At 34.2% G+C, this 15,552-nt stretch overlaps 1 protein-coding gene across 3 annotated transcripts in view; it reads left to right on the forward strand.

The window, feature by feature from the left end:
- LOC132114986 (tissue-type plasminogen activator-like) overlaps positions 1 to 15,546 on the forward strand; it is a 21,566-nt gene extending 6,020 nt beyond the window's left edge. For all 3 annotated transcript variants that reach the window (XM_059523403.1, XM_059523401.1, XM_059523402.1), the window contains exons 4-15: positions 3,636 to 3,770; positions 4,204 to 4,314; positions 7,862 to 8,036; positions 8,249 to 8,340; positions 8,412 to 8,586; positions 9,420 to 9,505; positions 10,461 to 10,523; positions 10,608 to 10,815; positions 11,607 to 11,743; positions 12,671 to 12,811; positions 14,234 to 14,382; positions 14,468 to 15,546. In XM_059523403.1, coding sequence (XP_059379386.1) covers positions 3,636 to 3,770; positions 4,204 to 4,314; positions 7,862 to 8,036; positions 8,249 to 8,340; positions 8,412 to 8,586; positions 9,420 to 9,505; positions 10,461 to 10,523; positions 10,608 to 10,815; positions 11,607 to 11,743; positions 12,671 to 12,811; positions 14,234 to 14,382; positions 14,468 to 14,629 — 1,634 coding nt within the window. In that variant the 3' untranslated portion in view covers positions 14,630 to 15,546. The remainder of the gene's footprint in view (positions 1 to 3,635; positions 3,771 to 4,203; positions 4,315 to 7,861; positions 8,037 to 8,248; positions 8,341 to 8,411; positions 8,587 to 9,419; positions 9,506 to 10,460; positions 10,524 to 10,607; positions 10,816 to 11,606; positions 11,744 to 12,670; positions 12,812 to 14,233; positions 14,383 to 14,467) is intronic.
- The last annotated feature ends 6 nt before the right edge of the window (positions 15,547 to 15,552 follow it).

Here is a 15,552-nt window from a genome sequence, read left to right on the forward strand (position 1 = left end):
TGGCTGGCAGCTGCCAGTCTGATGCTGGCATGTCACGTGACCTGTCAGTGGCTGGCTAGTTGTCTGCCAGTCTGCCTTTGGCAAGTTTTAGAAACCATTGATTTTTGGCTGTTTTTGTGTTTTGTGTTCCACCCTCTCTAGCTCATTTATTATGCATCTGTTGATATGTTTTTGTTCTTTTGCATGATTGGTGTTTTAGACAATTTATCCCAATTGAAACAGTAAAATGGCCGTGATCAGACTGTCAGCTTAATGACGCTTTGCTGGACGGTCTATTCAGTCAGCCGCGGCTGAACTGCGGTTATAACGCGTTGCCTTACACTCTCGCTGCAATGAAATACACTGTTTTCTTATTATGAATGTAATCTCAGGCATCTCTTCTTTAGTATGATTGGTGTTTTGGGGACGATTATCCCGATTAAAACAGTAAAATGGCCGTGATCAGACTGTCAGCTTACTGACGCTTTGCTGGACGGTCTATTCAGTCAGCCGCGGCTGAACTGCGGTCATAACGCGTTGCCTGACACTCTCGCTGCAATGAAATACACTGTTTTCATATTATGAATGTAATCTCAGGCATCTCTTCTTTAGTATGATTGTTTTTTGGGGGACTATTATCCCAAATAATCCAGTAAAATGGCCGTGATCAGACTGTCAGTTTACTGACGCTTTGCTGGACGGTCTATTCAGTCAGCCGCGACTGAACTGCGGTCATAACGCGTTGCCTGACACTCTCGCTGCAATGAAATACACTGTTTTCTTATTATGAATGTAATCTCAGGCATTTCTTCTTTAGTATGATTGTTTTTTGGGGGACTATTATCCCAAATAATCCAGTAAAATGGCCGTGATCAGACTGTCAGCTTACTGACGCTTTGCTGGACGGTCTATTCAGTCAGCCGCGACTGAACTGCGGTTATAACGCGTTGCCTGACACTCTCGCTGCAATGAAATACACTGTTTTCTTATTATGAATGTAATCTCAGGCATCTCTTCTTTAGTATGATTTGTGTTTTGGGGACGATTATCCCGATTAAACCAGTAAAATGGCCGTGATCAGACTGTCAGCTTACTGACGCTTTGCTGGACGTAGGCTATAGGCTATACATCTATTCACAGTAGGCATAACGTGAATCTTTCTCTATTGTTCCCTAATGGCTAAACAATTTCACTAATTATATGATATACTAATATTGCGAACTACATATATTTTTAACTAATTAATTGAACTAAATATTTAGATAAACTTGTTTGTAACGTTACATGACGTGTGTGCCGGGATCTGACTGTTTTAATAGCCATACCCACCCGAGAAGCAAAGCGTCAGTAAGCTGACAGTCTGATCACGGCCATTAACTGGTTTAATTGGGATAACCGTCCCCAAAACATCAATCATACTAAATAACAGATGCATGAGATTACATTCATAAAAAGAAAACCGTGTTGTTAAAATATGTTCATTATGTCCTCAGTTGTATCAGAGAATGTCTAATGTTGTATGTAATGCTGTATATGTTTATGCCACAGGAGGGCACTAAAGTGTCAGCTATTAGAGGACCCATTTGCGTCATTAAGTTTGTCTCAGTTGAGTTGCCGTAGGCAATAGAGAAAAAATAATAACACTGAAGGCTAGCTGTCCGACCGTGAGACTGATGTGTCGGCAGCTAGAAAAATAAATATGCCAAGAACGGCTAAAGATTATCCATCTCTATCGTCCAGTCTTTTCCTCCAAATGCAACGCTAGCTGCAACTCAACTAGTGAATTTCCTTGCAGCGAGAGAGTCGGGCAACGACTCGACTGGATAGACCGTCCAGCAAAGCGTCAGTAAGCTGACAGTCTGATCACGGCCATTTTACTGTTTTAATCGGGATAATCGTCCCCAAAACACCAATCATACTAAAGAAGAGATGCCTGAGATTACATTCATAATAAGAAAACAGTGTATTTCATTGCAGCGAGAGTGTAAGGCAACGCGTTATAACCGCAGTTCAGCCGCGGCTGACTGAATAGACCGTCCAGCAAAGCGTCATTAAGCTGACAGTCTGATCACGGCCATTTTACTGTTTCAATTGGGATAAATTGTCTAAAACACCAATCATGCAAAAGAACAAAAACATATCAACAGATGCATAATAAATGAGCTAGAGAGGGTGGAACACAAAACACAAAAACAGCCAAAAATCAATGGTTTCTAAAACTTGCCAAAGGCAGACTGGCAGACAACTAGCCAGCCACTGACAGGTCACGTGACATGCCAGCATCAGACTGGCAGCTGCCAGCCACCCACTGACAGGTCACGTGACATGCCAGTGGCGGCTCCTGCCAGCCAGTTGAAGATTGAACCCCTACTGGACTGTAGTGACGCAAGTAGCTTTGCAACAGAGCGAACATTTGAAGTAGAGGACTTTTCTCCCCCACTTTTACCTGAAGTGGAGGATGTCGAGGTGTCTGTTCATATCAATTCGAGCCGCTGGCTCAAACTGCGGGCTTACCTCCCGCACCGCGTCGCTTTTCAGCGCGAGCTGTGTGGAGAAGCCCATTTCCACCTCCATTGCGTTGGAGAAGCAATCCCGTGTAAAACGCAGTTTGCACACTCGAGCTCTAGGCAACCACTGGCGCTTAATTTTAAAGTCTGCTGGTAAACTATGCAGTCCAGCAGTGCTGTCGCAACCAGCAACACACCTCCGTACCATCCTGACCACTGTACTAAATACAGATAAATCTACGCTAACTTGAAGATCTAAATAACTATATAATTGCTATGCTAAATAGATGCCATAATAGTCTATCCTGGTCGTTACCAATACTCGCAATTCCAGCTCCTGACTCACTACAGTGATTTTGATGGTTTTATACTGCCAAGGGCGTGGTAGCTCGTACCAAGGGGCGTGGTGAGCTGGAAACTGCTTACGTCACTTGCCACCGCAACATCCAATAGGAAAAATCAACTGCAGTAACCTCCGTTCAACCTGAAGAGGGCAGCACTCACACGTTTTTACACCATATATTGTAGAATTAAAACACTTTATACTCAAATGTCAAAAAAGTTACTCGAATTAATGAACAGCACTAATAAAGCCCCATTCTTATAGATCATTTACTAAAAAAATTTGGTTTAGGGTTTAGTTACTCTTTAAGATTTAGATTTTGTGTCTAAATTAGTCTTTGAAATATCAGTAGCTTGTTTTGGCTGTAACTCTACTAACCTAATATTTCAGAAGCTTTAAAGTAAATTAAAGACAGCTATGTTATTGTGTAATATGCTATTAGGGCTTCTCTAATAGCTAGCTGTTTACAAGATGGTAACTGTAAAAGTAATATAGTAATGTTTTAGTATGCTGTACCAATAATAACCTCAGTATGTTGTTGTCCATTAGGGGGCGCTATGCACACAGGAAACGCATACATGTCACACATTCACAAGCAGAACTTCTGCATTTAGGACAAATACATCAACACTGTGTCTCCTGCTCAGAATGCTGTATTTCATTATTTTTGTCCTTTCTGTCCTCTCTGTCTTCCCTCATCTGATGTGGAGGTGGAGAAGAAGGCTTGAGTCATTTAATTTGCATCTATCCCCGACCACAAGCATGATGTCTTAATTTCTGTGCCATTTTTTGTCTGTGTGTGTCAGACACTTGTGTGGATGCCAATTCGGCCGCGGTCAGAGACATTGGAGCAACATGGCTGCGATGGAAGGATCAGAAAGTTGAATTCTGCCGCTGTGCTACACGAGGACGAGTACGCTGTCATGAGATACCAGTGACCAGTGAGTAATCACACACTCTACCACTTTGTGTTTGTGTGTGTGTGTGTCCACTGGATGAAAAACACAACTTTTGTGCAGCTCCACCTATTTTAATTCAAATCATTTACATTTGAGCGTCTCCTCCCCATGAGTCACTCGCTTAAGCAGATCCAAACTATATTGTCATCCTGCGGTCACAGAAAAATCACTGGAATTAAAAACATGTGTGATTTTATATGTCCTTATGTTGTAAAATTTGTTCTATTTCTAAATATAAAATGATGTAATCATTATGCATAACCACTTTACACATAATTCATTGCGTATATTTTGGATAGACCACAAATGTTCGTAGCACACTTAGAATAGCATTCCTATGCAATCAAATAAATGTAATTTATTGAAGTCAGAAATAGTCCACAATAGACAAGGTGTTTATTATTCTGTTTTTCAGAATGTTTCGTGTCTAAGTGTTATAATGGAGGGACGTGTAAAGAAGCTGTTTACTCCGATGACTTCATCTGCCAGTGTCCTCCCGGGTTTACAGGAACACAGTGTGAAATCAGTAAGCCATCAGCATTTGACCTTGCAGCAAATACAGCTGTTGATCACTGTTTAGAAGCTTTTTTACTTATTCTAATTTTACTTCTATTTTATTTTGTTTTTGCTGTGTATTATTAGTTGCTTGAAAAAATAGTACAACTTACTATTTTTTTTGCATTATTATTTGCTAGTATAAGTAGTATAAGTTACTATTTTGTAGTATTATTAATTGCAGGTATAATTAGTATATCTAGTTTAACCTTTTCAGCATCATCATTAATTGCTAATAAATTGTGCAACTAATATAACTTATCATTTTTAGTATTATTAGTTGCTAGTGTAGTTAGTATAACTTGCTTTTTAGTATCATTAGTTGTTAATAAATTTAGTGTGACTAGTATAACTAGTATTTTAGTACATTACTTGCCAGTAAAATTAGCATGAGTAATATTTTTAGTATCATTAGTTCCTAATAAAATTTGCGTAACTAGTATTATGCATTATTTTTGTAGTATTATTTGCTAGGTATGTACTGTTTTTACTAGTAGTACTTGCTAGAAAAGTAGTATACTTTACTATTTTTAGTATATTAGTATAACTTACTATTAGTTAGTATTATTAGTTGCTAGTATAATTAGTATATATAGCATAACGTTTTTAGTATCCTTAATTGCTAATAAATTGTAAACTAATATCTTATCATTTTTAGTATTATTAATTGCTAGTGTAGTTAGTATAACTTACTTTTTTAGTATCATTACTTGCTAATAAATTTAGTGTGACTAGTATAACTAGTGTTTTAGTACATTACTTGCAAGCAAAGTTAGCATAAGTAGTAAACTGTAATATTTCTAGTATCATCAGTTCCAAGTAAAATTTGCATAACTAATATTATGTACTATTTTTGTAGTATTAGTTGCTAGATATCTGATTTTAGTAATAGTACTTGCTAGAATATTTATATAATTTATTCTTTTTAGTATAAGTACTATAACTTACTATTTGTTAGTATTATTAGTTGCTAGTATAATTAGTATATCTAGTTTAACCTTTTTAGCATCATTAATTGCTAATAAATTGTGTAACTAATATAAATGATCATTTTTAGTATTATTAGTTGCTAGTGTAGTTAGTATAACTTACTTTTTAGTATCATTAGTTGCTAATACATTTAGTGTGACTAGTATAACTAGTATTTTAGTACATTACTTGCCAGTAAAATTAGCATGAGTAATATTTTTAGTATCATTAGTTCCTAGTAAAATTTGCGTAACTAGTACTATGTACTATTTTGTGGTATTAGTTGCTAGGTATCTGTTTTTAGTCGTAGCACTTGCTAGAAAATGTTTATAATTTACTATTTTTCCTATAAAAGTATAACTTTTTGTTAGTATTATTATTTGCTGGTATAAGTAGTATAACTAGTATAAATTACTAATTAGTAGTACTATTATCTGCTAGTATAATTAGTATATCTAATATAACTTTTTTAGTATCATTAGTTGTTAATAAATTTAGTGTGAATAGTATAACTAGTATTTCTTTACATTACTTGCCAGTAAAATTTGTAGTAAAATGTAATATATTTAGTATCATTAGTTCCTAGTAAAATTTGTATAACTAGTATTTTGTACTATTTTTGTAGTATTAGTTGCTAGGTATATACTGATTTTTGTAGTAGTACTTGCTAGAAAATTCATATAATTTACTATTTTTAGTTTAAGTAGTATAACTTACTATTAGTTAGTATTATTAGTTGCTAGTATAATTAGTATATCTAGTTTAACCTTTTTAGTATCATTACTTGCTAATAAATTGTGCAACTAATATAACTTATAATTTTTAGTATTATTAGTTGCTAGTGTAGTTAGTATAACTTACTTTTTAGTATCATTAGTTGCTAATACATTTAGTGTGACTAGTATAACTAGTATTTTAGTACATTACTTGCCAGTAAAATTAGCATGAGTAATATTTTTAGTATCATTAGTTCCTAATAAAATTTGCGTAACTAGTACTATGTACTATTTTGTGGTATTAGTTGCTAGGTATCTGTTTTTAGTCGTAGCACTTGCTAGAAAATGTTTATAATTTACTATTTTTTCTATAAAAGTATAACTTTTTGTTAGTATTATTATTTGCTGGTATAAGTAGTATAACTAGTATAAATTACTAATTAGTAGTACTATTATCTGCTAGTATAATTAGTATATCTAATATAACTTTTTTAGTATCATTAGTTGTTAATAAATTTAGTGTGAATAGTATAACTAGTATTTCTTTACATTACTTGCCAGTAAAATTTGTAGTAAAATGTAATATATTTAGTATCATTAGTTCCTAGTAAAATTTGTATAACTAGTATTTTGTACTATTTTTGTAGTATTAGTTGCTAGGTATATACTGATTTTTGTAGTAGTACTTGCTAGAAAATTCATATAATTTACTATTTTTAGTTTAAGTAGTATAACTTACTATTAGTTAGTATTATTAGTTGCTAGTATAATTAGTATATCTAGTTTAACCTTTTTAGTATCATTACTTGCTAATAAATTGTGCAACTAATATAACTTATAATTTTTTGTATTATTAGTTGCTAGTGTAGTTAGTATAACTTACTTTTTTAGTATCATTACTTGCTAATAAATTTAATGTGACTAGTATAACTAGTATTTTAGTACATTACTAACCAGTAAAATTAGCATAAGTGGTAAAACGTAACATTTTTAGTATCATTAGTTCCTAGTAAAATTTGCGTAACTAGTACTATGTACTATTTTTGTAGTATTAGTTGCTAGGTATGTATTGTTTTTAGTAGTAGTTCATGCTAGAAAATTAGTATAATTTACTACTTTTAGTATATTAGTATAGCTTACTATTTGTTAGTATTATTATTTTCTGGTATAAGTAGCATAACTAGTATAACTTAGTATTTTGTAGTATTATTAGCTGCTAGTATAATTAGTATATCTAGTTTAACCTTTTCAGCATTATTAATTGCTAATAAATTGCGGAACTAATGTAACTTATAATTTTTAGTATTATTAGTTGCTAGTGTAGTTAGTATAACTTGCTTTTTTAGTGTCATTAGTTGCTAATAAATTTAGTGTTTTAGTACATTACTTACCAGTAAAATTAGCATAAGTAGTAAAACGTAATATTTTTAGTGTCATTAGTTGGTAATAAAATTAGTGTAACTAATATAGCTTGCAATTTTTTTGTATCAATAGCTAGTATAATTAGTGTAACTAGTATAGCTTACTATATTTGTTTATTAATTGCTAGTAAAAGTATTAAAACTATTGTAACTTACAAATTTTTATGTTATTAGTTGCTAGTAAAATTTGTGTAACTTATTTTAGTATTATCAATTGTTAGTAGAATAAGTATAACTAGTGTAACTTCCTTTTAAAGATTTACTTTAAACATACACTTTTTAGTAAGATTAGTGGCTCATTGAGATTCACTTTTGCCTTCATACATGTGTAATCATTCAACAAAAGCATGCAATAATTCATGACATGAGCATCAATAAGGCCCATTTAGATGTTTTCTTGTTCTTCTCTCAGATACAGCTGAGCGATGTTCCAGGGGTCAGGGGTCGGGTTACCGTGGCGCCTGGAGCACGAGTGTGTCAGGACTGGAGTGTATTAACTGGAATTCCAGCTCACTCCGAGGGAAGAAGTTCACTGCCGGGAGACCAGAAGCAAACACACTGGGACTGGGAAATCACAACTACTGCAGGTGCACATGCACTTCCTCCTCCAGTCTTTCTTTATTAATGCATGAGATTAAATACTGATGTCATATTGCTCTTCCATGCGATTGGAAAATTGATTTCACCATGCTTTTAAACCAAAAAAAAAAATACTGTTTGCTTTCATGCATTGAGCTGCATTGTGTTGTCGGTGAGTACATTACTAATAATCATGTTTGGGTTGTGTTTTATTCCTCAGGAATCCAGATGGAGACAATAAACCTTGGTGTTACGTTTATAAAAAGGCTCAGGTCTCTTGGGAGTTCTGCTCTTTACCGACCTGCGTAATCGGTACAAACACTCAGCACACACAGACATAGATATCCATATAGTGTGTGCTAATTAGAGCGGTGTTGTTTCAGACCCCTATCTAGAGTGCAGACGCAGATCAGGTCAGACCTACAGAGGGACAAAAGCCGTCTCACGCAGCGGATTGAAGTGTCTGTCGTGGGATTCACCCGCAGTGTCTCGAAAGATCTACAACGCTTGGAGGTCCGACGCCAGAGAGATGGGCATCGGCAGCCACAACTTCTGCAGGTACAATGAATCACACACACCCATACAGAGATAGAGAGAGAGAGAGATTTTTAAGGCATTACTTTTTTCATCTTCTTTTAAGGATTTAAATTTTTTCTTCATTTTTAAATGGCACAAAACTTGGAGCAACTTTAAAAAAATGTGCATTTGTGTAAATAGTACGGAGCCCCTAAAACGTGTACTAAAACGTGCACATGATTACTTTTGCGTTCCCTCGATTTACTATTTCGTTCAATCGATTTATTATTTGTGCGCACAATTTACTAATTTGTTCCCTCGATTTGCTTAACCGTGCACACAATTTAGCCAATCGAGGGAATGCAATAGTAATCGTGTGCACGTTTTATTACAGTGAGGGAATGAATTAGTAAATCGTGCACATGATTTAACCTACTACTTTTTCTTGCATGTCATGTGTGGGGCTCCGTAAAATAGAGCTTACGCACAATCGAAATATTATTACACAAAAATCCATCCTCTTTGTTTGAATTCCTTCTATCTAACATTTCATGCTTTCGGACACAAAAGTGACCGTTCGACATTGAAAATATTTGTTGAAATTTCAATTGAACACTAGTGAATTTTATCGCCTTGCTGTTGTGAAAGGCTATGTATTCACTAACACACAAAAAATAATATATGTTACATCCTAATTCTGTGGAATTCTTTAGCGTTCTACTTTGCAGTGTAGAATTTAGAATTTAGAATTTAGCTTTTAAAATTCTTTACATGTGGTAAAAACACTGTGAAGTCATATCCTCAGTGTTTCTAAAGCATCAGAAGCCAGGTCTGCACTCTTCATCTCTTAACTCTTTGGCTGTTTACCCTCTCAGGAACCCGGACGGTGACCTCAGCCCCTGGTGTCACGTCTATAAAGGGTCTCAGCTGACCTGGGAACTCTGTGACATCCCTAAGTGCTGTAAGTCTGCTGCGATGACAGCTGATCAATATATTCGACACTGATCTATGAGCAGAGATGTGCTTCAGTCTTCAGTCTTAGAGGAGTGTCAGATTTCCTCGCACAAGGTGTTCTCATTCGTATAACTTCCACTACTTTTGAAGAGAAAAGTTTATAGCTTTAAGGACACATTCCACTGAAATAAAAGCTTGAGTTATAGCTATAGTTTTATAGTATATAGTTTCGGTTTTAGTTATTCTAGTACATCAAGTTAAACGAAATGAAAACGAGGAATGTTGCTTTGACAACTAGCTGAAACAATGTTACATTTTTCATTTATTATCTCAGTTAATGTTTATTTTTATTTCAAGTAATGAAAATGTTTTTTTTAGGGTTTTCGTTAACCTTGTTTGGTATGTTTAAAGCTTGAGAACTTGTATGTTTCAAAATGAAGAATTTAAGACATAAACATTAATACTGTAAATATACTGTAAATACAATTATTATAATCATTTTTTTATTTTAAAGTAGAATTGTAGTTCACAACAGTGATATATTTATCTTAGTTTATAATTAGTTAATAATAATAATAATAAATATATGATGATAATAATGATAATAATATTTTTTTATTGTTATTACTGCTTTAACTAAATATTATAAATTAGTGAACAAATAACACAAAATTAAAACAAACAGAAAATAAAATAATTATTGTTATCTTGCTTTAACTAATGTATTATTATTATTATTATTGTTTTGACTTTTAATAAATAGATAAATAAAATAAAAATGTATTATTATCATGCTTTAACTAATTTTTATTTTTCATTATTATTAATAGTATTTGATTGAACTGGGTTTCTAAAATACCTGTGTGAATGTAATGTGGTTTTTCATTTAAATCAGTCTCGACACATTTCTTTTTCTAAAACTGTGTGTGTGCTTTTTTAACCATATTTGTCTTTTTCCACAGCGAGGAAAACTCCATCAATCACCACACTCGGACCACGAGCCCCGATAACCGCCAACAATCATGGTGAGACGCTGAAAGACATCGAGACTTAAAACGAGTCGTATGTGAAGAGTCTCTGTGACTGTGATCGTTGTCTTTCGTGCTCAGGCTCCTGCGGGCAGCGTGCTGAAGCTCCTTCAAACTCGCTGCCCATGTTCAGGATTCGTGGAGGTCAGGTCAGTGATATCCGAGAGCATCCGTGGCAAGCCGCCATCACTGTCTATCTGCCACGCGCCAAATCATACAACTTCCTGTGTGGAGGAGTCCTCATCGACTCCTGCTGGATCCTCTCCGCCGCTCACTGCTTCCAGGAGAGGTGTGTGTGTGTGTGTGTGTGTGTGTATCTTGTTTCCTCCATGACGTCAAGTATCCAAAAAATCATGCATGCAATCTGCTGATCACAATCAGATACATTCGTGCCGGTTAACCATCGTTTATCTTGATTTTCACTGCGTGAAGCATTGCACATTCAAGTTACATTATTTAAACCAGGCATCTTATAGATAACAAAACCAAAACTACTATTAAAACCATAAAAAAACTATTATGTTACTTGAAATAATCATTAACTGACAAAATAAAATCTAAAAACGTTTTGTTGCAGCGAGTTGCCTTTCGATGTACTAATATAACTAAAACTGGAATAAAAAATAATAAAAACGGTGAGCATATTCCTCCGTATTTTTCGATTTAAAAAAATCGAAACATCCTTAGATCAAGATGCGTTAACTTGCAATGTATAAAATGCTTGAAAAATCAAGATTGAAATGAGTTTACGCTTAAAACATGGACAAATATAATATCAGTAGGGTATATGAAAGCTTCCCTTTTAAATAAATAGATTTTTCAGATTCCACTTAAATATATTAGTTCTTGTTTTAAGCATAAACTCACTTCATTTGGATTATTTTGATTTAAAAAGTAACGGGGATTGCATTTTTTTACTTTTAAAGTGCTGCTAATGCAACCCATTGTGTAAACCTTTACATTTAGAGAAGGTACTGATTTATTTTGTTTCCTTAAATATTCTTTACTTGGTCTTGAAGTTTTAGTTTACCTTCAGAAACCCTACAATTTTACAGTTTGTCTTCTGTAATCTGTGTTCAGGTTTGACGAGAAGCGTCTTCGAGTGGTTCTGGGCCGAACCTTCAGGCTTCAGAACTCCAGCAGCGAGCAGATCTTTGACGTGGAGAAATACTGGACTCATGAGCAGTACGACGACGAGACGTATGACAATGACATCGGTGAGTCTTCAGATCAGTCACTGACGAATCACACACACTCCACTAGAATCCTTTCTGGACTCTTACACACACACATCAGATCTCACGATTATCGAGATCATCTGCTCACAGTCAGCTGCTGTCGTGGCCACAGTTATTACATTTTTACATTTGATATATTTTGTATACATTCGAAAGTTTAAGGTCAGGAAGATTTTTTTTTTTTTTTACATTTTGAAAAGTCTCTTCTGCTCACCAGGACTGCATTTATTTGATCAAAAAATGACAATAAAAATTGTAATTTTGTGAAATATTTTTACAATTTCAAAAAGCTGTTTTCTATGTGAATATATTGTAAAATGTAATTTATTTCTTTGATCAAAGCTGTATTTTCAGCATCATTCCTCCAGTCTTCAGTGTCACATGATCTTCAGAAATCATTCTGATATGATGATTTTTGATTATCATCAATGTTGGAAACAGTTGTGCTGCCCAATATTTTTGTGAAAACCATGATATATTTTATTTTTCAGGATTCTTTGATGTTTAAGAGAACAGCACTTATTTGAAACAGAAATGTTTTGTAATGTTATAAATGTCTTTACTGTTACTTTTAATCACTTTTATGTGTCCTTGATGAATACACAGGTAATTTGAATAAAATCTTACTGACCGATTTTTTTGAATGGTAGTGTACATTGATTTAATATTAAAATTCAGACTTTAGAAAAACAATCTATTGCCTAATCCTGAAAGAAGTATGAAATGGGAAATTTGATATGATTGATATGATTTGTAACAGTAGATTATAAGAAAGAGTAGCTCATACCAATAGAGTATATTAGCATGTGACTTGATCATCATTTCAGTATCTGTGAGGTTTTAAATGCCACTTGAGTTGTAAGTTGATTTGTAAATGATTTCCTGTCGTGTTCCTCATGTCTTTAGCTTTGCTCAAGTTGAAGAGCGAGTTCGGTATCTGTGCCATTCACTCTCCAGAAGTTCTGCCTGCATGTATACCAGAACCAAACCTGGCTTTACCGGATTGGACAGAGTGTGAGATCTCTGGCTACGGAAAAGAGGAAGAGTGTAAGATTCATTATCAGACGTACATAGCTCACTGCGAAAAAATGATTAATAGACTTTAAATTAGAAATTTTAGAAAATCCTTCAGAGAATTTATTTCAGAAGCAAAACTGCAAAGGAAATTCAGACTTGTTTCCATTAACTCTCTTTAGTATGAATGTATAAAAATGAAAATAAGTGAAAGCATCTGTTTGTGGAATAAAATAAATAAAAATTAAGTTAAAGCATCTGCCAGTTCAGTAAAAAAATAAAGATAAAAAATGAAATAAGTGTGAAAGCATCTGCCAGTGGAGTAAAAATATTTTATTATATATATAAAAAAAATTAATGCATCTGCCTGTGCAGTAAAAATGTAAAAAATAAAAACAAGTGAAAGCATCTGCCAGTACAGTAAAAAATTAAATATAATAAAAATAAGTGAAAGCATCTGCCAGTGCAGTAAAAAAAAAAAAAAAAAAAAAAAAATTCCTAATTGAAAGCATTTGCCAGTGCAGTAAAAAAAAATAAAATAAAATAAAATAATTGAAAGCATTTGCCAGTGCAGTAAAAAAAATTAAAATAAAATAAAATAATTGAAAGCATTTGCCAGTGCAGTAAAAAAAATAAAATAAAATAAAATAATTGAAAGCATTTGCCGGTGCAGTAAAAAAAAAAAAATACATAATTGAAAGCATTTGCCAGTGCAGTAAAAAAAATTAAAATAAAATACATAATTGAAAGCATTTGCCAGTGCAGTAAAAAAAATAAAATAAAATAAAATAATTGAAAGCATTTGCCGGTGCAGTAAAAAAAAAAAATACATAATTGAAAGCATTTGCCAGTGCAGTAAAAGAAATTAAAATAAAATACATAATTGAAAGCATCTGCCGGTGCAGTAAAAAAAAACAATTATATGAAAATATGAAAACAATTGAAAGCATCTGCCTGGGCAATAAAAAACAAAAAAACTAATTGAAAGAATCTGCCAGTGCAGTAAAAATATAAAAATAAAATAATAATAATAATAACAATAATTGAAAGCATCTGTCAGTACAGTAAAAAATATATATATTATTAAAATAAGTGAAAAACTTGCCAATGCAGTAAAATAATAAATAATAATGTGGAAAATTTGCCAGTGCAATATTGTCAAATATAGATATTTAAGTGAGTCAAAGACTAATGTCTGTTTTTTATTGTGCAGTGCACAGTTTTCAAGAGTTGTGATGCAGTGACTGTATTTTGAGCACAAGAAAAATTTCCCTCTGGGACAATAAAGTACAGCTTCCTAACCTTCAAATATTTTAGATATAACTGAAAACCAAGACAAAAAGACTAAGAAGTTTTTTTTTTTCAGTGCTTCTTGATAGTCCAAAAAACACTGAAGTCACTGAGGGACTGAATGATAATTTGACTGTTTCTTCTGTCATCGTCTCTCTCTCTCAGTTTCTCCGTTTTACTCGGAGCGAATTAAGCGCGGTCGTGTGCGCTTGTGGCCGCAGGAACGGTGTGTCTCAGAAAAACTGGCCGGCCGTCTGGTCACCCCAAACATGCTGTGCGCCGGAGACACGCGCGGCCTGGACGACGCCTGCAAGGTAACCACACATCCAGCCTCTCTGCTTGCATTACATGAGGGATTTCTGCTTCTTTAGTGATCGGTTTCTCCTGCTCACTCTTCAGGGGGATTCCGGCGGTCCTCTGGTGTGTCCTAATAATGGCAGGATGACTCTGATGGGTTTGATCAGCTGGGGTGATGGCTGCGGGAAGAAAGACACGCCTGGCGTTTACACGCGTGTCACAAACTTCACAGACTGGATCTCCAGCAAGATGAGAGCGAACTGAGAAGCAAACATACATCATTCACACAAAACACAGCCACTGTTGGGTATGAAAATAAGGGGATGAGGAAAACGCCTCGTATTCGCCGATCTTCACGCCTACTGGACTCTACATTTGACCTGTTGAACATTTGACCTGCTGTGGGTTTGAGTGGCATTTGAGGAGGAGACGTGGGAATGCAAACTGATGCTGTGAGTCGGTCATTGTATATCATGTTGCACACAGGACAAGAAATCTGAATCCAAAGACCGTTTTTAATTTACAACACACAACGTGGCCTTCAGTTTTCACACTTCAGCATGACAAAGGGTGCACAAGGGAAAACTTTCATGCACAAGATCTTTTAAAAGTACTTCATGTTTTAAAGTGATAATGGATTTAGAGACTCTTTTGCTTTGCTTTTTAATAGTGAAGATGTGAGATGGCACTTTTGAATGTTATGTGATGCTTATTAATAATGCTTGTCGTGATGTTAAATCATAGTTATTTTTAACACTAAACATCTGCTGGGACAGAGGGACGTTCATTTTGGTGGTCAGTGTTACTGCGTTGATCCAAACACATTCATTTGTCTGTATTTAATACGACTTGTTTGACTGCGAAATTTCTTTAGCAACGCAGGTCTAATATTATTACGGGATTTATTTGTTGGGATGCATAGTTAGATAATATTTAACATATTTTATAAAATTTTATATACAGGATCAGCTAGTGCTAAATTATTGTTTTTATACAGTAAACGCTTGTATATTATTTTCGCATGACTTTTTATAAATTGTGAAATGGAAACTGTTGTTTGTCTTCTGTATGAAAAATACTTCAGATTTAATTATATTTTTTTCCAGCGAGTGTTTTGTGAATTCACACTGAATTACAAAATAAAAGTCATTTGAGATATTTCAGGAGTCTTGCAGCAAAAACTAATT

Source organism: Carassius carassius, chromosome 34 (assembly GCF_963082965.1).
Source record: "Carassius carassius chromosome 34, fCarCar2.1, whole genome shotgun sequence".
Taxonomy (NCBI): domain Eukaryota; kingdom Metazoa; phylum Chordata; class Actinopteri; order Cypriniformes; family Cyprinidae; genus Carassius; species Carassius carassius.